This window comes from Passer domesticus, chromosome 2, assembly GCF_036417665.1.
Source record: "Passer domesticus isolate bPasDom1 chromosome 2, bPasDom1.hap1, whole genome shotgun sequence".
Lineage (NCBI taxonomy): Eukaryota > Metazoa > Chordata > Aves > Passeriformes > Passeridae > Passer > Passer domesticus.
In genome coordinates, this window is record NC_087475.1 from 31,454,979 (window position 1) to 31,478,961 (window position 23,983).

At 40.1% G+C, this 23,983-nt stretch overlaps 1 protein-coding gene across 3 annotated transcripts in view; it reads left to right on the forward strand.

The window, feature by feature from the left end:
* Positions 1–23,983, forward strand: part of AFF3 (ALF transcription elongation factor 3) — a 323,171-nt gene that overhangs the window by 51,774 nt on the left and 247,414 nt on the right. For all 3 annotated transcript variants that reach the window (XM_064408084.1, XM_064408085.1, XM_064408086.1), the window contains exon 3: positions 4,035–4,883. In XM_064408084.1, the coding sequence (XP_064264154.1) occupies positions 4,035–4,883 (849 nt within the window). The remainder of the gene's footprint in view (positions 1–4,034; positions 4,884–23,983) is intronic.

Genomic DNA, 23,983 nt, shown 5'->3' on the forward strand with positions numbered 1-23,983 from the left:
GTCTTGTGCTGCAGTGACGACTTAATGATTTTCCATTCGGTCCAGTTCACACACAAAAAGGATCTGGCCTTTTGCTGTGTCCCCAGTACTATTTTGTCTGTGGTGCCTCAAGTTCATGGTCCTGAAGCTCAAATCAATTATAAAAGTGGTATCACTTTGATTATTACTTCTGTGCCAGTGTACCGACTGTCATGACACAGATGTGATGTGCCATGGACACACCAGCAGTTTCTGAGTAAGGTTGTCAGAAGGCACCTCTGTGCAACCACAGTATCATTCCATCAGTTGTAATAGGAGTGGGTGAAAAATCATTGGTGTCTCTAGAAGCAGAGAGGATAATCCTATGAGGCAGCCAGAATAATGGCTCCACTCCTGCTTCTTACCTTTAAACACTGTGTCCTTGGTTTGAACAAAGTGTAAAGAGGGTGCTGCAGAAATACATCCTACAGCTAACTTTGTTGAGGAGACTTGGGGAAAGACAAAGCCCAGGATAGTAGTATAACTCACAGCTGTGTTGGTGTGGCAGAGTTGCTTGGGGTGATCAGTCATTCTGATAGTAATTGGGCATAAAAACTTTTATCAGTGGCGTACTCTGAGTGTCATGTATACACTGGCAATGGACCATTGGGCTCTCTGAACTAAGCCAAGCATTTGTGAACAACCTTCAGTGCAGGGGAAAAGAGCTGTGGCTTTTTGATCTTACTGTGGAGAGAGCCTAACTGCAAAAGAGGAAACCTTTCTGCAAAAGCAAAACTGAAACCCACTTCTACTCCTTTTAAATATCATATTCACCTTTTAGGGGTTTCCAGAGGGGAACGAAGTTATAGCAGACATTGACTGCAAGCTCTGATTAAATTCAGTATTCCACTGCTCAGCTTGAGAAACACGATCTAAAGTCAAAGGATATGCTATTCAGAAGACCATATCTGAAAATCAAAGGCAGACTGGAAATCTCTTAAATCTTACGTCCTCTCTCACCTTGACATGTATCACTCCTACTGTAACATTGAATTTTCTCAAAAATCCTGACTCTTCAGGTTGCCCCTTATCCTGTTCAAAGTATCCATAGCAACCCTCTATGAAGGATTACAGGAAATCTAGTATCTTTTACATAAAATCTGTTTTATAGGAGAGTGAAAAAGTAGGAAATTAGTTCTGGATATTTTCTGGACAGAATACCTTGCCCCATTAACTATGTAAGTATTTTTAGTGAAGAAAAAAAATTCTGCTGTCCTTCCATGCAGCCGTCAAGTTTATTTTTAGAAGTGTTATGTTGTCATCTTCAAATGCTTGGATTTGTCTTGCATTGCAGAAGAACATCAGAGCACTGTAAATTAGACATGTTTGCACAGAATGCTTTTCCTACTTACCCATTTTGTGACCATGTTTTCCCTGTGGGAATGCTTAAATAAGGCCAGCAATATTTCAGAGAAGATAATAGGACAAACTAATGCTCATAACAAGTTACCTCAGATCCCATCATGTTCCCAAGAGGATGGAGGTGAACTCTCCTGTATGAGATCAGTTCAACACAAAATCTCACCTGAAGCTGTCCCCAGTGCATCTTGAAGGAATAAACAGCACAGACCAGTTGTCAGCATATGCCATGATACCAGTTCGCTGCAGTTATTCTTGTGGTTATCTGGGATCTCTCAGTACAAGGTGTCTATGACCTTCACATCACATCCATGTAGAAGACAATACAGTGACTTCCCTGAGCTATCAATAGTCTACAGAAAATCTGCAATTAAGCTTTTGTTTCCTTTCCATCCACAGAGCAGCCATCATAAAAAACAGAGCTAGGGAAGCTGGGCTTCTTAGGGGCAAAACCTGCACAGAAATTTGTTTACATTCATGGAGCTAGAGGCAGATGGGTGGAGAACTGTCCTCACAAGATGTCCATGCTGTGGGAGACTTGTGGGTGCCAGGAGCCCCATTCCATTTGGTCATTGGTCATTGTTGCCATGCTCCTGGCAGGGAAAGAAACTTCACATATACTATGGCTGAATACTAGCTATAGTACAGGCCCAACAGCAGATTTCCCACCATAGAGGGAAGCTGAAAAAATACTTCTCTACAAGGTATCTACACAAGGTGGAAGATCCAGTGAAGCATAAAGAGATGCACTGTGTAAAAAGGAAGATTTCTATGCATCCTGGAACACAATTCTTCTGGTCAAGGAGATGCCCAAGTGTTGAGGTTATTTCTTTGACTTCAGGAGACACGTGAGGGTATCTCCATCCTTCTTTCTTTTCAGATGTATGTGATGCTTCCCACATCTTTAGATTCATTAACAGTTTCCTCTTCTTTAGGATATTGATGTGATTCCTGTTAAGTGAAAGAATACCCTTTTTTAAAGTTACTTGCTATCTGTGAGTCAATCTTTCATTTTTTTTTCCATAGCAGGTTATTATTTTTGTAACAGTAACAGCCTCATGTGCAGAGGGAAGATCAGGCTGTAGTGGTTGAGCCTTGAGCCATCTTACTCCCAAGTTTCCAGTGCAGTGTTTCAGATGCAAGACTTTCATGTCCTTCCCTTCCTACCCCCCTTCAGTATATATTACTGATATATATGTTTAGGTCTGTTAGCATAGTAACAAAAACATATCAGAAAGCTAGGTGTAATGCATTTTACAGGTACAAGGTAGTGTCCTTGAAATTTGAGGGGAAAAGTTTGAGGCAAAACAGGACTGCTTCTACTGTTAGACATAAGAATGCTTCCACTGTAGACCTCTAAAAGTTTGCATGTGGCAAGCACAACACTCATGTACTTTGCAGTTTTGCCTGGGTTCAAGTTTTCTACTAGGACACCCGAAAAATAAAAGATTCCAAACTGGGGAGTTTGCCTTGAATACCTTCCCTTCCATACCCCCAGTTTTCCAGAGTAACTGATGTGGCTGCTACATCTTTTCTATTTTTAAATGTAGCTTTAAGATGATCTTCTCCACTTCTTTACTCCCTTCTTTCTCCTTCTTTCTGTTTTCCTCTAAAATAGAGTCTTGAGATAAAAGCTTGGCCTTCTGAAACCAATAGGGGTTTTCCCATTCAGACTCCATGTCTGGAAGAGAGAAAGGAGAGCTCCACTGCCTCATTACTGTCTTCCTCTGAAAACATAAAGCAAAGGATATCATACTCCTGAATCTTGGCAGGGTTCAAAAAAATCTCTGCTGTAAAAATGCTAATGATACACCCTATTGCTTACAGTGGCTTTTTAAAGCAAGATTTTTCAATCTTTTCCAGTATGTTTTGTTTGCTTGTTTTATTTCTTTGTGAAGCTTCTGCATTTTCAGTCAGGAAGTAAATGGATCATTTTAAAGACAATAATTAATCTTGAAGGGGAGGAAGGGTAGCTGTATTCCCCTGCTATGCACAGCAAGCACTGAGAAATGTGAAGAATTTGGCAAGGGTTCTGTTCACCTTCTTTTTTTTTTTTACAAGAGGAGAGTGCCCTGGAATGAGCACCCTGTCAGAGCATTTTTAAAGAAGGGACATAATCTGTACTTTTCTCATTTCCCACAAGCTGTTTTCAAGTCACCTCAGAGCATTTGGCTGGCTTAGACTGACAAATTCATTCAGCACTTGCATGGGATGTTGTGTGGCTTCCCAGATGGTTATGAAAACTTAGGCAGGCAGAGGAAGAAATTGGGAATGCAGTGTTTTCATTCATGACTGAAGGGGAGCTTGCATTGGGCTACAGGAAAAGTTTTATCATGGTCAGATTTAATCCAAACCATTCTGTGCAGTTGCAATAATAAATTTTCCAGTTTCCAGGTAATATACTTTAACTACAGCATGATATCTGTGATAGATTTCTTTTTTTATATACTCTAAGGCCCTTTATAGCTTTTCCAGTTCAGGGTAGATTTAAGATGTTGACAAGTGTCTTCAGAGACAATAAGGATTTTCTATTTCATCCCTCAACGCTGCTGCTGAATAAGGCAGTCTTACTTCCGTAAGGATTTCAGCAGAAGCATGCAGGGAATTTTGTTTTTCTTATGTTGACTGTGGCAGAACACTTGATTTTTGTTTTGCAGACTAACAAGGGAGATGAGCTTTCCAATCGCATCCAGAATACTTTGGGCAACTATGATGAGATGAAAGACTTGTTAACTGACCGGTCAAACCAGAGCCATCTCGTTGGGGTTCCAAAACCTGGGGTTCCGCAGACATCTCTCCCCAAGACTGATGAACATCTTATTGCAGACTCGAGACCACCACCTCCTCCTCCTATTTCCAGCACTACTTCTTCCACACCAGCATCCCTAGCTGCCCAGCCGAGCAAAAGTACCACAATGGGCTGGCAGAAGGCTGGGCATAATGCCACTTCAGATGGCCAGCAGAGAGCAAGCAAACATGGACACCGGTCGCTGGAGTCACACAAGGGTGACTTCAAACTGGCCAGCCAAAAATCCAATTTGGAGAAACTAAAACACTATGCATCGAGTCCCACCTCCTCCTCTTCTTCCTCTTCCTCCTCCTCTTCCTCCTCTGCCTCCTCTTCCTCCTCCTCCTCCAATTCTGCCCAGCAGAGCTCGCTGAGGGCCACATTAGGAGAAAACACCAACAGAGTCCAGCAGCCAGCCAAGATCAGTTGTAGCTCAGAAGGAGGAACCAAAGTCCAAGAGAGGCCAGCAAAGCATGGTGGGGGGCACTGTGTCCAAAACTTCCCACCCTCTCTAGCTTCAAAGCCCAGTCTGGGTCAGCAGAAGCCAACGGCTTATGTCAGGCCAATGGACGGTCAAGACCAGGCTCCAGATGAGTCTCCAAAGCTGAAGTTACCAGCAGAGAGCACCAAGTCATATCGGGGAGTGCCTTCCAGCAAGCCCGATTCAACCAGGACCAAGTCAAAGATCACCAAGTTCAGCATTCCTAAGCAAGAAGAAGTAGGTGTTTTTATATTTCTTATGACATACCCCCATGGATGGATGGATGGATGGATGGATGGATAGATGGATGGATGGATGGATGGATGGATGGATGGATGGATGGATGGATGGATGGATGGATGATGCCTTATTGCACCTGTCTCTTTACATATTTTTAACATATTGGTCTGCAGGTTGATATTTTTGGTGACATTGGTATAGTATATTGCAAATAGAAGCTTCACAGTAATTTAAAGGTATCTCAACAGCAAAATGCTCATTGTCTTCAGGACCAAAACATTTCCTACAATAGCATATTTTCTAGTAGTATGTATTACTTCACTGACTCTTTCCAGAGTGCTCATTTATAAAACCTGGATTTTTTTCTGGCAGGTGTATTGCTTCTTGCTGTTCATATTTCATTGATTTCTTTCTCTTTGGTAAAGATTAAATTAAATGAATGTGACCAGAAACAGTTCTGCCATCCTCAATGTCAAAGTAGTTTCACAATCTAAATAAATTACTTACACTATATGAAATCTGTGGAATAGATGAGACTAGAGAAATGAGGCTGTCCTTTTAGTTAATATTATCTGTTTGTGTTTCAAGTCAATTTCTGAGAAGACTGAGGCTTCCTTCTTAAAGAATTTCCATCTGTAGAAATCTGGTGTAGTGGGTTGACTCAATACACCTGGCCATGCTACAAGTATGAGAACGTGTCTGAAAAAGCTTTCAGACAACATTTGTTTATCAGCAATAGATATAAAATATGTCTGCTTGGACTTACTCTATATTCATTTATTTCACATTCCTTTTATGCCAGGAGGACACTTTGCTTTACCACTTTGACTGTGATTGTCTGTTTTTTGACTATTTGGTCTTTTTTGATGGGAAAGAAGTGATTCGTTTTGGCAGAATAAAGGGTGATTTTTTATTCAAGGGTGTGTTCAAAGGCCTGTATGCCAGTAAAAAGATGGGCACATCATCCTCTTGTGCAAATTGATAGAGGAATGAATTCAACAATTTATAGTATTTATAGGACTATAGGACTCTATTTGACTGAATCACTGTGACTTTCTCAGAGAAGAGGCAATGATTGTTTACTCTTTTTTGACAGCTGTGGTGTGTCTTGAGATGTTTTAAGTCTTAAAATTTTGTTTCTGGCATTGTTAAAGGAGAGGAAAAATCTAATTTTTGGTGAAGTTCTCTGGCCTCTTAATGCCTGTTTTTCAGAAATGGAGTTGACTCTTGTATTCCCCTTGGGTTTGGTTTGGGAAAGAAATCTCTCTGGAAGCAATTATTTCTGTGATTTTTCTCTAAGTGAAAGTTCCATCAGTTCCAAACAACATGTAGGTGATATGTTGCTCCTGAAAATGGGTTGTTTTAGGCTCTTAAGCTAGATCTTATAAGCAAATTTAGCATTCACAAAGTGCTGTAATTGTGCAGATAGATCAGGTAACGGCAGATAGTAATATCCATTTAGCTTTTATTACCTCTTTCAGACTTGTGCTTCTATCTGCAAGTGCAAAGCGCTGTTAGAATTAAAGATGCCTGTGGCAATTATCTGACTCTTTCAAATTTTCCCCCTTTACATGTATGCAATACTCTAAGGACTAGTATGGAAAGGAGTTCTGATAGGCAATCATTTGTTTGTCTGAAACTCAGGATTCACCATTTGCATTCCAAATTCGTCTACCTCCGGAAAGATTTAATTTGTTGTAGGTAATCCATGCTGCTGCATAAGCATAAGTTTATACTGCAGTTTCTAGATGAGGAGACATAGCTGACATCACTTTAAATTAACTTGTTTGGATACTTATGGCAATGTAGACTATAGTATAAGAGGGTGGACTGCAGGTTACCTACAAAAATATTCACCAATTTCTCACAGATTTTATGTGATGCAGTGTTAATAAAACAGTATTTGATAACAGAATATAAATATTCAACTGAAGTTGGAGGAAGTGGACCAAAAGCAAAAAGATTTTTATGAAAATTTATGGACAAATTTCTAAGAAGAAAAATAGTAGGTACTATGGGTGTTGGGGTTTGAAACTGGAGCTGATGAAAGACAATGTTCAGATCTGAAAAATCAATGAAAGACAATGGACCAGCTATTTTTCATTTATCCTTATATTTTCTTTGTTCTAACTTTTTCAATCCCAAGTGGCACAAGCTGAAACTGGTAACCCACTGCTATTGCTACAGGGAGAAATATTGACCAAGACTGAAAGTTTTTTATTGAGTGTTACCTAATTCACCCGCTCTTTGATTTTCAGTTGGACTTCTTTTAATTTCAAAATGTTTTTCCATTCCTATTATTTGTATCATAAATCCTCTAGTAGAATTGTGTAAGAATTCCCATCCTTTTTTAAAATTTCTGCTATTAAACTCATAAATTTTCTCCTTTACATCAAATGTTTGCCATCCCCTCTTAGGGACAGAAGTTTTAAGCTGCTTGCAGTGCAAAAGCTGCCATGGTCCTGTGAATGTTTGCAGGCAAAATGAGGCCTCTGTTGTTCAGTGAGGCTAAAGGTGTTGGCCAGGACAGACTGAGTATCCCCAGTGGCTGTGGGAAGAGGAGAGATGTCATATAGGATGACTGTGAGGGAAAGCAGGCTGACAAGTAGGCTACAGCAGCCTGGAAGCTACATGGAAACAGAAATGAGAGTGGCAGAAAGCTGCTTAATAGCAGCCAGGAAAGAAGGAGAGGGCAGAGGGCTTGGGGTAGGGTATCTGAAGTGCTGGTAGTGAAACAAAGCTCTGTGTCTGCTAAAACAAAAGGTGTGTGCCTGAGAAGGGCTCAGCAGGGCAGTCCCTGTGCTCTGGGGTTTGTGTAGGCAGCCCTGGGAGGCATTCCTGGCTCCTGCTCAGCTTGCTGTCCACCAGACCCCCCAGGCCCTTCACTGAAGAGCTCATGTCCAGCCAGTTAGCACCCAGCCTGTATTGTTGCTGAGTTTGTCCCTCTCCTTACTCAGTATTTCCCCTTGTCAGAGTCTTATCAGTTTATCTAATACCAGTTTGGGGCCCCAGCCCCAGAAGGATGTGGAGCTTCTGGAGCAGTCCAGAGGAGGGACACTGAGCTGATCAGAGAGCTGGAGCACCTCTGCTATGGAGACAGGCTGGGAGGGTTGGGGTTCTTCAGCCTGGAGAAGGAAGGACTCCAGTGAGACCTTATGGAACAAGGACCTACAGGGGTCCTGCAAGAAACCTGGGGAGGGACTTTTTACAAGGGCATGTAGTGATGGGACAAGGGGTAATGACTTGAAGCTGAAAGAGGGTACGTTTAGATTAGATATTAGGAAGAAATTATTTACTCTGAGCGTGGTGAAACACTAGAAAGTGTTGCCCAGGGAAGCTGTGGATGCCTCATCTTGGGAAGTGTTCAAGGCCAGGTTGGATGGGGCTTTGAGCAGTGTGGTCTGGTGGAAGGTGTCCCTGCCATGGTACTGGAGTTGAAGTTAGATTATCTTTAATATCCATTCAAATCCAAACCATTCTGTGATACCTGTGCACTTCCATTTGTGTTCACCAGTTTGAAAGAACCATCAGTGGAAAAAGAAACACATAATGAAACAAAGTTAAGCTTCCCTGTAAGGACTGGAGAATAAGAAACAGTGTCACACAAAGTGTGTGCGTGTGTGTGTGTGTGTGTGTGTGTGTGTGTGTGTGTGTGTGTGTGATCAGCAGGATACAAAACCCTCTGCTGTACATTCCATGAGGTTTTCAGAGAAACAGGGCACAGAGTTGGCTGCAGTACAATTGTTATTCACTTGAAATAAGATCTCTTGAATACGAATTATAGACCATTACTTTTCAACACATGAAAAAGGTTGATTTTTAATGCAGTTCAATAACTCATTTTATATTTTTAATCAGTTTTGGAAAGTCTTCAATACCTTGACACAGGCTGAAGCTTATAAATTTTTTAAATTGTTTTAAGGAGAGTAATTTGGATAGACCTGTGTGTAGAAAGGTAACATTTACTCATTTAGGAATTTAATCTTTAGTAGCCAGGTTCATCAGTGTTAACTAGAATCCATACCCAACCTCCTGGTCATTCCAAAATTACCATACTGCTCTGTAGAAATGATAGCTCAAGTCATCTCAAGTACTGGTATTTCACATTTTGAACTACTTAGAAATAATATTGCTGTAAGTAAAAGCCCACTGTATAGGATAAAAGGGAAGAAGAATTTGATACCAGGGTATAGAGGAAAAAAGGCAAGAAAATCAAGTTCCTTTCTTTTCTAAGATGTTCTTGAGTGAAACAATAAGAAAAACATAGGGTGGCAAATCATGTGCTTTATATCCAAGTTCTGTTTTTGAATTTCATCTCATAGGCTGCATGCTGCTTTTTTATTACATTGAAGAAGCCTTATCTCTTGTCCTTTGCTTACTTCTCTTAAGGGTTATGGAGCAAAGAAATAGAGGTTGTATTCAAGAATGACTGTGAGTCTAATGGTAAAAAGGAAGATTTGGTTTTGTTAAATTTGGAAACCCATTTATGTGAAATGTAGGTAAGGTCATCACGAGGACATATTCTTTCTTATTCACTTCACGGAGTACCTACACAACCTCTGCAGCAGAAGTAATGCACCGTAGATTAAAGGGTGAGTTTGGGGTTGGTTTTTGTTTTTTCTTTTTTTTTTTTTTTTTTTTTTTTTTTGCCCTGATCTTACTCAGGCAAATTCCTATTTGCCTTGGTAAGATGCTCTCTGCAGTCACTCTCCTTTGAGTGGCTATATATAGCTATCAGCATCTGGCACACACTCTAGCAAGTGTCCTTTGAATCTGCAATCTCTTTTTTGCCTATCAGCTCTATCCCCACATATCAATGGAAAGCAAAAACACCCCACAACTCTTTCCTCTGTCTGAAAAAAAACTTTACAATTTGGCCTCAATGTTGATAATTTGATCAAAATCATTCTCTTTGAAGAAGATGCATGTATAATAAGCAGTTCCATTCCAGTTTAAAACTGAAGATGCAACTTCATGTGCTGCTACATTTCATTTGAGAACAGAAGGCCCAGTGAAAACTAAATAAGGAATATAGTCATTATCAGTTCATGCTTCATCTGGAAATTCCACATATCTGGATCTGTAGGACAGTAGAGGGGAAACAGTATCTCATGAGGAAGGATTAGGTTTAGAGGAGATCTGGATAAGTGCTTTTCCTCAGAGGCACAACACCACATCTCCCTGGCTGCAGTGGCGCCTGTTGAAGTTTTGCAGGACTAAGAGCAGAATTCAGGTTTTCCTTCTCTATATGCAAGGGTGTTTAATTCTGGCCCAGAAAAACAGGAATGAAAATAAAAGCACAGTCAAAGATGCTTTTAGATGAAAAGGGAGGGAGAGATTGAATGCATTAGCAAAAGGGTCCAGACTTCTTCCGGCACTGTTTCAGGATGCGCCCGAAGAGGCTGGAGACATAAGCACAGAATTAAGTGTGTTGATACTCCTTTACCATTTATTGACTTCATTGAAGAATTGCAGTGCTTGAGAAGCCAGTTAGCAATCACAGCACTTGAGTACTTGTAAGTATGAGGCAGTTGTAGATGTTTTCTTTCCCAGATGTTCATGCTGCATTTACAAGGAGACACAGATCAATTCATCCCTGTAATGGTAGCACTGACCTTCCCCACAAATAAAGAATGTTTTCCCACATTAAACAGGAAGAACTGCACAACAAGAGCAGTGTGGTGCAGAGATCCCTGCTAGTGGTGAGTTACTCAGGACCTTCAAGTGTGTCTGTGGGAGGGCTGTGTGTTCCTGCCTGTATTTATGCAGCAGAGTTCAACAGAGTAGGACTGTGAAGAAAGAGAGTGTTAAATAGAATGGTATTGGAAATGCTCTTAACAAACTCAGTGCAGGCCACAATGTGAAAGGTTTTCTTTATTTGTGTAGTTTTCAAATCGTGACACAAGCCTTTGCCTTTCTCACATTCTGCAGTCTCCAAGGCACACAACAACTGTGTGTGCAGGGGGCAGCTTCAGTGAACACAGTGGGCCTAATCTCTCTGGTTATTCTTCCATGACAGCTCTTGTAGAATGGAAATGCTATTTAGACACCTTTACTTTACTTTTAGAGCTCCCTACATTTACTGTTTCTACCCTCAGTGAAACAAGTTTCTTTCTCTTTTGAATTAATTGTCAATATTTTTTTTCTGGGACAGCACTAACTAAACTTATCTATAGGTTTTTGAAAAGAAAGAATTTAATAGAATAATAATGTCTAAAGTTTTCTATGTGGATTGATTACCCTATGGTATGTGCTATGGTGAATTACTTGTTCCTCATTGTTTTTCATTGGTAGGATGACTGTGATCAGAGAAAAATATCTTGAAATTAGATGTAAATTTACAATTTTCAAGGATATTCCTTAATATTTGCACCTGGGGTTTTTTTTCAAGTTTTCCCTGAGGTCGTTGTTTTCTAATTATTGAAAACATACTTGAGCAGTTAATTCAGATCTCTCATAAGTCAGATCCTCCCTTTGATAAAACTGGTCTTTCCATCTTTTCTGAAGTTGGAAAAGTAGCCACTTTTGGAATAAGGAAAGATCAGTGGATGTAAGAATATGATTAATTGTGAGAAACTTGTCTTGCCTTTTAGTTTTTAACCGCCCCTCCCTGCCCCTCCCCACTTTGAGTGGATGGCTTGGTTTATGAATCAGCTCTGGAGCTGATACAAAAGTGCATGCATAAAAATGTCCACAACCATGTTTAATTGCTTCTTTAGTTCCCTGTGGTAAGCACTAAAGTTATTGATGAAGGAAATAAGATTTCTGGAATTACAAGCCCCAGATTTTAATTGCACATTTTGTCTGATTTTTTTTTAATCCATTGTAGTGCTTATGATGATAACTGCATGTAATAAAAGTCATCCTGACCAGAAACAAAGCAGTCTAATAGATGTTCTTTGTAAAATGTGCCTGAAAAGATACACGGTATTGCTATCACTTTTCCACCTTTGGCCCCATTAGCATGGATTGCTCCCAGGCCTGTAAGGTATTCAGCAGCTGGAGAAAGCAGCCCTTCTGGATGTGGTTGCAGGAGCTGCGTGCTGGAGCACGGTGCTCCCACCAACACAAGAAACTGTCCTCCACGTGAAGTTTTGGCTGAGCATCTTCTCCCCATCTGTTTCATGGCTTCTTAAACAAAGAGAGGGTAGAGGTACAGAGGGAGAGCAAGGGTGGGCTTGCTGTGGAGTTCAGATTACCAGTGAGATACTTAGATGGACTCTATTTCCCAGACCTCCCACTGCACAGCACTGGGGCGTTGTGGCAGTCACGGTGAGGAGTCCAAGCCCTTGCTGCTTCTGCAGAGTCCTTATGTTAATACCAGCCCACATCCTCCTTTCCAATAATTACAGCAAGGTAGGGCATTTCTGTCTACTCTTCACCTTCACAATCTGAAAGGGATCATGTAGGATGTAAAGGTGGTTTAGGATATTTTACATTAAAAAAAAAATCTGTGAAAATTATTTTTCTTTGTTCTGTAGTTTCCCAGTCTTTCATGAATCGGAATGACATGAAAGTGCTACCACTGAACATACTTGCAAGGGTCAGGTATGACTGATGAGAAAGAGAACTAAAGGAAAATACAGTGAGCTTCACAGATCACTGTTAATTCCAGCTAAATAAATAATGTATATGTGCCGCTTGATGTGTAAGGTTAAAGAGGTCAGATCTCCAGGAACTGTCAATTCATCCAACCAGGCCAGAAGCAGTTAAATTCTTTATTATTGATCACATATTCACATAACAATAAATGAAGACAAATACACTTTTAAATATCTGCATGTTACATACTTTATTCACACTGTGTGTTGCAAAGTTTTCATTTCTGTACCACTTCTGAATATGGAAGCTCTATCCTGTGGTATCACAAAATAGCTTCCTAGAAAAGTAATTAACAGGAGGGTGGGGTTTTTTTTCAAGTTCAGAAAAGATATATAACATAAGCATCTGATTTCCTGTCACTCTTGGTTAACTTTGTATGAAAATGGATAGCTTCCAAATTAAAGCAGGCACCGGACTGTCTGGAGAAAAATGCATCTGTAAAGAAATATGTACATTATATATTCATGTTGTTCCAAATCTCTTAATTGTATTTCATATATAACAGTTACATGTTCTGAAATATGGTACCTTTTTTATTTCATGGGTCAAAACCACTATGCTAGGAAGGCTGAGCTGTTCCTTACACGGTTTAGGACAAGTATTTTCTTTCTGAAATTCTCTCTTACATTTCTCATTTTCTTCCCTTCCTACCAGCATGCTTCTCTGAAAAATGAAGGCATGATTGGCACCACAACACATGATGTGAAGTTGTTTTTTACCACATTTTATTCAGCAGATAAATATACAAAAATAATTCAAGCCAGTGAGCCACCAGGTCAGGTGGTTCAGCATCTTCTCTCAGAACCAAAAATTGCTATTCATACTTCTCTGCATTTACTGCAAATGGCTGTAAGGGAAGCTTATGTAACTAGAAAGGAAAACCAAGAGCATTTCTTGTTAGCTCTTATCACTAACAGATGTTTAAGGAGAGATGGGATGGAAGACTCTGCTTCGTAATTTCTTTGAAATGAGATATTGAAGGTGATTTATTTTTTCTTGAATATGCTAAAGATTATTAGTATTCAAATACCAGTAGCATAATCTATTGCTAATCAAATCTTGCATTTATTTAAAGGTAGTTGTACAACCACAGTCAAATACAGAGGTAGGTACTACTTCATGTGACTGCTGAAACTTTGAGATCTGAAGTAGAAAAGGGGAAGACAGCTGCAAGATTATTGATCACAAATACAATCAAAGAGAGTATTAATACAAAGTGTATAAAATGACCATGATTTGGCAGTTCTGAAATATTTTCCAAGAGGCCTTCTCTGATTTTAATTACTATCTCAGGGACATCTGATATAAGAAAGCACATTATCAGAGACATCTGATACAATAAAACATATTAGCTGGTTAATTTCTGATTTCATGGAAGTAGCAGTCCATGAAAAGCAGAAGTATGCTGTCTAGAAAAAAGGCATGGGATGAAGGACCAATTGCAGTGTGAGAAGGACAGTTGGGAAAATGCCATTAGCAGATGATGAATTGTCTTCCTTGCACCAAATCATTAATGTTTAGCATGCAGGAAGAGTTAAAAATATGTAGATAGAAAGGACATAAAAATTAATTGGGCTCTGTAACAGTTAAGGAATCTGAGAAAAGAATTGTGTGGGAAACTGAAGAGAAAAGAAAGAAATTATGCTTTGGGAAACTCACCGAAAAGGAGTTAGTCATGGTCTAAATTTCTGTCCTCATGGGAGGATCAAGTGCAATGTGAGACAGTTTGAAAAATACCATAAGCAGCAATCATAATTTATGATAAGGTCTGCATGCAAAATGTTTCAATAGCTTAGAGATGGCTGAGCAGGGCCCAAAACATTATTCTTTTTCTGTAGTGTGTTTGTTCCCATGAGGAAGCCTTAGGACAGCGTTCCTTCCTATGCTGTTTCTGCTCTCAGGTAGGAATGGATCTATGTCCAGACTATTCCCCTGAAAAAGAATCAAAATTCATGGTTGTGGTTGTTTCTAAAGAAGCTTGTCCTCTCTCATGAGATGAAAAATTTAGACAGTTGGGCATCACTGCCTTCACAGAGGTGCAATCACTGTCTCAGGAGGAAAATGCATTACCTGTTTTGCCCCCATAAGCAGTACTGCAAAAGGCACAAATCCGGGCTTGTGGGTACACATAGCTTCTGTGGGAGGTGGAAGAGGCAAAACCTCATGCTTAAACAAGGTGTCTAAGTATCTGTGAACAACCTCTGCAACGAGGTTGACATCTGAAACACAGCAAGTCCTTTTTTTCCCACCACCCCTACACATAGGGAATGTAGCTTTTGATCATACCCAGCTGCATTCTTATCAATAAACAAAAAATTCTCTGTTTTTTACTACTGTAATCTAGTGCATTCAGGAGTTTCAAAGCTCTTCATAAGCATTAATGACATCTCTGAAAAGAATATTTTGAATCTAGTTACAAAAGGGATTAGCTGAGGTGAAGGCAGATGGGGACACCTTCTGTGATGCTGCTGCTGCCAGAAGAGACCTGCTTCCCTTGGCCCCACTTGCTGGTGGTCCCAGTGGAGGGATCAGATGGAAAATTGTGTGAGAGGCTGCTAGAGGACAGGATGGCACACCTGGATTGTGCACCTTACTCCATTCCCAGAGAAAGGCTGGTGGTCCCAGTGAAGGGATCAGATGGAAAATTGTGTGAGAGGCTGCTAGAGGACAGGATGGCACACCTGGATTGTGCACCTTACTCCATTCCCAGAGCAAGGCTGGGCAGAGTCGTGGCTGGCCACAAGCCCAGAGTAAGCAGAGCCAGGGTGTTTGGGTGTCAAAACTGAGTACAAAAGTGCAGAGGCTGAACCCCCAGTTCTGTGTTCTGATGCCTGTGCCACAGCTGACCCCATACAGAGTGACACATGAAGCTCTTCCATAACTTGGTGCTGGAGATGGAAGTAAACACAGAAACATAACTAAAGGCTTTGTACTGAACTCAAATGAGTGTTTCTCACTGTATTTCTTCCTGTCATTTAGGTCACTTGAGGCAGAGACAGTTTCTGAGTGATTATGTCACTTATGGTTTACCACTTCCATCTGACTTACTCACTGCACATCCTCCACTAGAAATTAATAGGGGTTTTGCCATTACATTCAGTGGTAGCAAGACCAGGGTTTGACAGGGAGGAATATTTCTGTTCTACATTGCATGAACTTCCTTTGGTCAATAAGATATTGCTTGAGGGAAGATGGTCTTTTTTTCTTCAGTCTTCCTTTGTTTTGTTCCAGAGTGCAGATGTAACACTTGTAGTTATTTTTTGACATTATTATTACTTTGAAGAAAGTCAGCAATAGTCATACAGAATAAAAATTGGGGCAGAAGCCAGCATTTGAACTCAAAACACTACGGTGCATTAATCTGTTAATTTCAGGTCATGTTTTCAGCACATCAAAGGAGCTTCTTGACCAGTCTGAGGTGCTTGAGTAATTTTTCTCTCTCATGTAATTAAAGTTTCTAGCTCCCTTTTCAGAATTGGTTTCCTCACCAACTGTTCAGTGAATAAATCTACGTGAGTGATTTCCTGACAGTTGTACATTAGGAATTATGGCATATCTCTGCTCATAACTTACAGAACTATCTCAGTACAGAGAAGAGCCCATAAAACATGCCGAATGGGGATTTCTCAGATATGCTAATTGCTGCTATATAAAGAGCATGGGATGAAGAGCTGCCACAGAGGAAGTTCAGCTAAAAAGTACCCGCCACAAATCTTTGAAGGTCCACAGAGAAGCAAATCCTTCTGCTGCCACTTCTTGGCAGAGCTGTGCTGAGCAAAGGCTTTGTAGCTGAGTGAGCTTGGGCAGGGAGGGCTGGTGGCTCCCTGCAGCCCAGTGCAGGGGCCAGGCAGGAGCTGGGACAGGGATCTGCCTCTCTGGGAGCTGCTGCCAGCATCTGGGGGCCTGTGGGGTTGGCACAGTACCAGTATAGGAAGCATTCCCCACCGTCTTGGATTCTTGGGTGTGGGGCCCAGGCGACGTTCTCGTCTGTTCTAAATTACACCCAAATGCAGGCCTAATTAATTTCTCTTGAAATGGACTGGATCACATTTCCCACTCTCATCTTCTCCTCCATGAGATGGCTCTCAGAATAAAACTGCTGTTTTCATCATATTGAATTTTTGTGTATTCAGAGGAAGGGCTAAACTAACTAATGGGCATCCAGTGCCTCTTCTGAAAAGCTTAGGTTTGCCATTCAGTGACAGGAAGATGGTGTCCACGTAAACAATTTTCCTGGTTTTTTTTTTTTAATGTATAGGAAATTGATAGCCATGCCAAACTTTGCAAATGAACTCCTTATCTGTTGAGTACCACAAAAGAATTTACAGCATGGAGGGGAAGATAGAGTTCAGCAAATCTGCTGTAGGCAGGTGTGAGTTACTCTCCTGTAGCTTTTCTATATGGTACATTTTATTCATTGATTACAGATAGGTATTTTTGCACTCAGCAGAGTGGGGCTGGATTACTGAACTAATTTTAAGTAGGCCATTAAGCATCATTGTTTAATACTGATTTTTAGCCATTGCAGTTGAACCTTTTGCCTCAGGTTGACCCAGTAGACAAAAACCAAAATTGCTGTACCCCAGCACCTAACTGCAGCTCTGCTACTTCTACTGATACACCTATACACCCTTCTTTGTTTTGTAAACAAGTTTTCTGTAGTGTGAAATACATACCTCACTGAAGATAATAATTAATCATTAATATAATAATATTACACCACATAGCTATTATTTAATAATCATAATATAGACTACTTGTTTTAAAACAAATCAGCTAGACAAATCAAACAGTATAGAAATGGAATGTGCCTTTGTAGGTCCTGTGGGAAACTCAGCTAATGAACTGAGGGATATCAGTTTCTAGACAGGAAAGAAAGTCTGCTTAATTTAAAGAAATAAATTCAACTATTTGCCTCCTTATTCTAAAATCATGGGTTTGGGCATGATCACACAATATGAAAAAAGTAACTTTCACTGCAGCCTTGTGTGTTTTGAAACACCAAGCAAAATACAATTAACTTTAAAATGGTAAATTGCAATGCTAAAAAGAAAATCTTCTGCCTTCCGGGTGTGACTATCTTTTTAATTTGATGATGTCACCCTGTGAGCCATTAAAGCATTATCAATGAGCAGGCTGTGCGTTTTCTAATGATTACTGTGGAGTTGAAAAAGACTCTATAATGTTCCTGCAGTTTGTTCATCATTTTTGTTTGATAATTGTCCTGAAAATCAATGACAGCTACTGAGTACAGAAATTTGATTGAACCAAGTATAAATATAGGCAGCAATTTAGACTGTTCTTACTCAATAGGAAAATGTCTTTGGCTAATAAGTGGATTCCTATCTAAATTCATGAGTTCTTTTATGACATTTTGGGCTAAGCCTGAAATAGATTAATCTTTTTCTGATAAAGTTGCATAAGCTGTGATTTCTCTGGTGACCACATTTAATTGGATATTAAATAAAGTGCTTATCTTTACACCAACAGGTTTTATAGGCTGGATTTCACAGATTAAATAACAAGTAATAGGCACACACAAAATTTTTCTGATTAAACCGTGATATGCTCAGATTAAAAATTAGACTGTCCTGATTCACATAGGCTTTTGAGGTGCATGATTACAGCTGAGGGTTAAATGCACAGAATAGAGGGACACTGCAGGATGGTACAAAGAGCTGTGAGAGGAGGTCAGCTCTGTATATTCTTCTTTCCTGCTTATTCTTCAGCAAAGGTACAGCAGGGTGGTTTTCTGTTGGGTTTGACAAGAAGCTTGAATTCTTGATAATGTTTGAAAAGCCTGAGGTTGGGATTCATTATGCAAGGTGCTGTACAAGCACACGGTGAGAAGTATCCTGTGATAGAGCCTATCAGCTCTGGAAAGGCAGAGGAAAGGTTAACAGAAGCCTGGAAAGTAAATTAACCTATCGCACCTGAAGAAAGGAGATAGCGACAAGGCTAAGAGAAGTACCCAAATAGAAAAACATGGATGGTGTTTGGGAGGAGGAAGTCTTAATAGGGTGAGCAAAGACCACACTTGGGAGGAAGAGTGAGGTAAGGAGGAGGGGATGGAGAAGGTGAAGCTGAAAGCACAGCCCAGCTCTTACAGGAGGCATTTGTCTGGTACTCCATGTGCTGGAGAATGCAGACTGACAAAAGGGCTCCAAAGGGGCAGAAGAGAGTTGGGACTCGCTGCATTTCCTTTAATGATAATGAAGGACACTCTTTGGAGCTGAAAGGACACTTCTGTCCCAGAGAAGTGCAGGACATAGAAGGAATTGAGCTGGATGGCTCAGGCACTGTAGTATCCCATTTTATTTAAATGGTATGCTCTGTCTCAACAAGGCGCACGTGTGAGATCCGTGGAAAGGAGTACAGCAGCTGTGCAGAATAAGACAGGAGGGGAACCACCAGTGTGAGCCCGAGGCCTTACATGGGGAGGAAGTAAATGAAGACATTTGCATTGAGTAGGCTGTGCTAAACCAAATGATGTGGAGCTCATGCTAATTACAATTTTTTCTTCACTGGTATGACATATTATGAATGTGAAAAGAAACTGATGCCTCCCTATGTAACCAAGTCTACTTTCGATTTTCTGTGCATGGAGCCAGCAGCCCTCTGATAGTGTTTTGTTGATTTTGTTCTCATACATGGATGAGAGAATTGCATAGCACTAAGTAGCATTAAGCTCAGGAGCTTGGGCAACCCTCTCATGATGGATTTGACTCTTACAAGATGAGCCAGAAAGAGTTGAGGTGTGAGTTTGTTGGGTGTTTTTTCCCCTAAATAAAGTTGACCGGTTGCACACAGCATGTAATTGTGCCTGAGCTGATGTCAGACTTGCAAATGTCTCACGGGAAGTAAGTTACTTCTCACAGCAAGTCAGCAAGGCTGGCAGTGCTACAGGTGGCATTGTTGCCCAGGCTCTGGTGACTCCAAGCCGCTGGCATCATTTGGCTGAGACTCAAAGCAGAAGGTGTTAAACATCCTAACTGTGGTACTGAAAGATAAAAATGGGAAATAGTTCCACTGAGTAGTGGGGACAAGCATAATGACCTTGTGCTATACTTCAGTCTGGGGTCACTGGGCCCTGTGTTTTTGCATAGTTGAAATAGCTGGTGTCCAGATGATAAAGATGTTGACAATTACCTTCTCCTTCCTCCAGAGACCACAGAAAGCTAAGCCTTTTTCTTTTACATAATTTTCTTTTATTTTGACTTGTCATGACTGTTGACATTGGCATGAGGATGTTTTCTATTTTTCTGCCTTCTTGGCATTTGGCAATGCAAATCATTTTGTTAATATTATTTTCTTTGAAGCCACATTTTTGTTAAGCCTTTCAGGATGGTGTTCTATTTGCTGCCTCTCACAGAAGTCATCTAGTTAATTAGCAGCCATTATTTCCCCCTAGGCTACAGAAAAATGGTAAATTACTTAAAGTTTTTCTCTGACTTGTTTTATTTCTGGTAAAACAAGTATTTCCAATGAAACATCAGCAAAAGGATGATAAACTTCAGAGCTTATGTTGATTTTGGAGGCCAAGAGCTGGTTGAGGGCTGCATCAGCCCACAGACACATGCACTGGTTTCTGTGGAGAGGAAGGCAGCACAGGGCTGTCTGGTGCCAGCCACAGCCTGCCCTCAGAGATGAGACAGGATGCATCTCAGTGCCCAGCTGGGAATTCCCTGGGATGTTAGCAAGCAGGCGGCATGTTCCCTATGCAGTTGAGGCAGTGATAAACTATTATGTGACTAGCTTGGAGGCTTGGTGACTTTTCTTAGCAGAGCTATATCTGTTTTTAAACCTTGTGCAAAAACATGGGTACCTAAGTTAGCACACGTACCATTAGAGATCTGGTTTGCAAGGGGGCTGTTTGTGTGTAGATCTCATTTCTTTGCTAATAAGTAGGGAAGACTTATAATGACCTGTGGAATTGTTCAAGGGGAAGCAGATCTCTGCAAAAGTCTCTGCTCTGTCAGGATGTCAGAGCTGATACTGAAAATGCAGTATAGAGATCAACGCAAAAGATAGGCATGTTTAATTTGTGTGTAACAGGAACCAAGGCCTCTGCAGGTATAAATTGGTCTCATGCCACCAACACTGAACATTTGCCTCTTTACTTACTGGTGTCTTAGTAGATGCAAGCAAGTTCCCAGTGTCCATGCACCCTAACAGTAATCGCTGCTTTAACAGAGGGTCTTTGTAAAATTCATGTACGCAAATAGAGTGTTTCTAAATTGCCAACACAACACCAGAAGCTTAAGTGCAATTTTTATTCCAATAAAGATGTGATGAAATTATGCCTAATGGTCTGCAGACTGCACTTTTATATGCACTTGCAATGCTCCCATTGACTTCAACTGCTGTTGTCAAGGTATTTCAGTAGCACTGAGCTAAGGATCATTACCCTGTGCTATTATAATACATTAAACTAATGCTACCATTTTTCCATTATAACAACAATACCTGGTGACTGAAGGCTACCTCCAACCCAATAACTTGCAATCAAATATTTGTTTCAGATTTCAAAATGCATGTAAATTATGAGGCTTGACGAAAATGCTCAGATTAGACTAGCCCATACCTCCACCCTCGTCTTTAATTCTTTGCACGCAGACAAAGCAAGCTTGGCACTGATGAGCAGTGTAGACACTCTTATATTTTTAAGAACATGAGGATTTTAGTTTGTAAGTAAGTTTAGTAAAACTACATTTGAACTAAGCTTTCACTGACTTTCATGCAAACAGCATGAAATTATATATCTATACTGTACATATCCCAAATCCCAAAGCTTGTGTCCTTCAAAAACAAAGCAATTCCCAGACTGCTACTGATGCAGCATGCATTAGGGAATAGTTATACAAGTGTCCTGGAGCTAATCTCAGTTGTCTGATATTAAAACCAACCCACCATTTTTTTTCTGAGTCCTATTTGCTCTAATGCAACAAAAAATACTGTACTTGAGTGCAAGGGGGAGATAGCTTTGCAGAGATTAGTCTATTGGTTCCTAAGAAATTAATAATTTTAAATACATAAAGGAAAACAAATTTACTAATTATATAGCCTTTGCTACACTTGCTGAGTGCTTGCTACTTCTTTTATCCTTTTTATAACTGCCTAAAAAAGGAAAACAATAAAGAAAAGAACCTGAAAAATTCTTGAAAAGCTGACTGATACTGCCTTTATGATAAAGTGAACCACAGACAAGATAAAAAAAAAAGAAACCATGGCCCCGAGTTCCCTTGGAAACCTCTGCAAACTCATATTAAAAATGTACACACAACATCTGCCAGACAAACAGGAATGAGGACTTGATAACCACAACAGAATCCAGATGTGCACAAAAACAGGCTTCTTGCTGATACTCTTATGTCACTGGCACTGCACATCTAGAGCTGAGATACACAAAGACAGAGGTGATTCATATAGCAGGTCCTTCTGATATTGTTTTCTCCCCAAAACATTTTCTCTTTTCATGCATATTACTATATTTTGTTTGCCATTACAATGGGAAATATCCTTAACCTTATCTAAATTTTTCTTTACCCTTTTCCTTTTATGCACCTGATTTTAAGAGCTATTCTTCAAGATGAAAATATTGTTATGAAAGAACATATAATAAAGTTATGCACAGATCTGGAAAACTGTGTTTTTCAAGACATCAGGCCAACAAATTTCATTGCAAAAGTATTTCCTAGTTCAAACTCAGGGCTTACTCTAATATGGCTAAGAATTTTCTGAATGGAACAGATGCAACCTTAGTTGCAGAAGTCCTAATTTGGCCACTTTTTTCTCTTCATGCAAAGTTACAGATACAGAATCACCTGCTTGTGCATCTTACTTTAAGTGACAGTTTATCAATATGTAAGGTCTAGAATTGGCATTATAGATGTCTTCAAACAGAACACTACCTGTACAGTGTGGCACCTCTCATCTCCCTTGCTGAAGGGACAAGACAAGGAAAAAAAAAAGGATTGGCTGGTGCAGGATCATGTAGTGCTGTGCCAGAGGAGACAGTTGCAGTGCCTGTCAGGTTCAAGAGACCTCATTTTCTGGTGCTGTTACCTTCTTGTGGTTATCTCCCACTGCCCGTGTTAAGCATGGCCAGCTCTCTGTATTTCCAAGAACAGCAATAGAAAGTGCTCATCTTATGTCATTGGGGCTGCACAAATCATCTCATCAGTGCTGCCACACTGGCTGAGAGTGGTAGCAGCAGCTGGAAGGTTCAGTGGAGTTTCTTGTATTATCTGGAGGCCCTTCCTGCAAAACATAGACAAGCTGTACATGGGAAAAAAGCATATACATATTAGCACCACTTTGCTTTCCTGGCTGTGTAGTCCCCCTCATTTTCAATGGAGATTTCATTTGAATTCTTTATGCACTGGTTTGCTCTTAAAATCTCACCATTTACCATTTGAAGATAGTTATGCATTTCTGTGAAATAACATTCATGATGCTTTGGTTTAATTATTTGCCTTATAATGGTGTCCACTGTCTAGGAACTGATTCTCAACCTTTTTTTGTAAGCATGCAAAGATGGGCATGCAGATATCTGCAGGAACACTTTACAAGTCCCAGCCCCTCCACTTAAAGGTGAGTGTCACTAAAATGTGCAGATTTTAAATCCAAGCTCCTGCAGTACACAGTGAATCAGCTTCTGAAATGAGTACCAGAAGAGGAGGACTGAGGACACATCAGTTCAAGCACCTACACTAAGAGCTGTATTCAGGCTTTTATCAGACATGCCTCCGTCTGAAAAAACTACGCTCCAACTTAATCATCTAGTTCTGCACAATACTTAAAATAAACAAATTAATTCTACAGAGGGATTTAGATTCAACAAATGTATTCACTAGGGAAAGCATAGTGGCATGACTGAATACAGCTGAGGCGAAACTGTTCTTCAAATTATCAGATCTGCAGATTGGCTAATTGAACAATCTATAGACCTTGATAATCACATTCTTTTTGTGATTATCACAGATTTACAGACAGGAAACAATTCCAAAAAAACTGCTATGACAGTTTGCCTAAAACCAGTGAGGTTATTACGCTATGAAATAGTCATAGCTGTGAAAGATGTGACTTTGGAGTGAGGAGAAGACAATCTAGAGAGTCATTGTGTTGTAAGAGTCTCTTAAGATACTGCAGCTTCTGATGGACATGCTGCAGTTCTGGGGGTCCAGTCACTGTTGCATTAATAATCCCACCCTGCTTTCACAGGGCATGATGCTATACCATTTTTACTTTGAGAGGGTTGCACTTCTTCTCCACTAAATGATCCTAGGTGACCTTTTAAAATGTGTGGATAAATGAAGGGGCAATAAATTTTGTGCTTGTCATGATTTAAGGAAGTAATTGTTATCTTTTCCTCTTTTTTATCTTGCTTTTAAAGTATGTCATTTACAAATAGAAGTGCCTGAGGGCAGTTCAGAAAGCAATTCAAAATTGTATCTTATTGGACCTAATAAAAAATTTTGATATTGGATTGCATG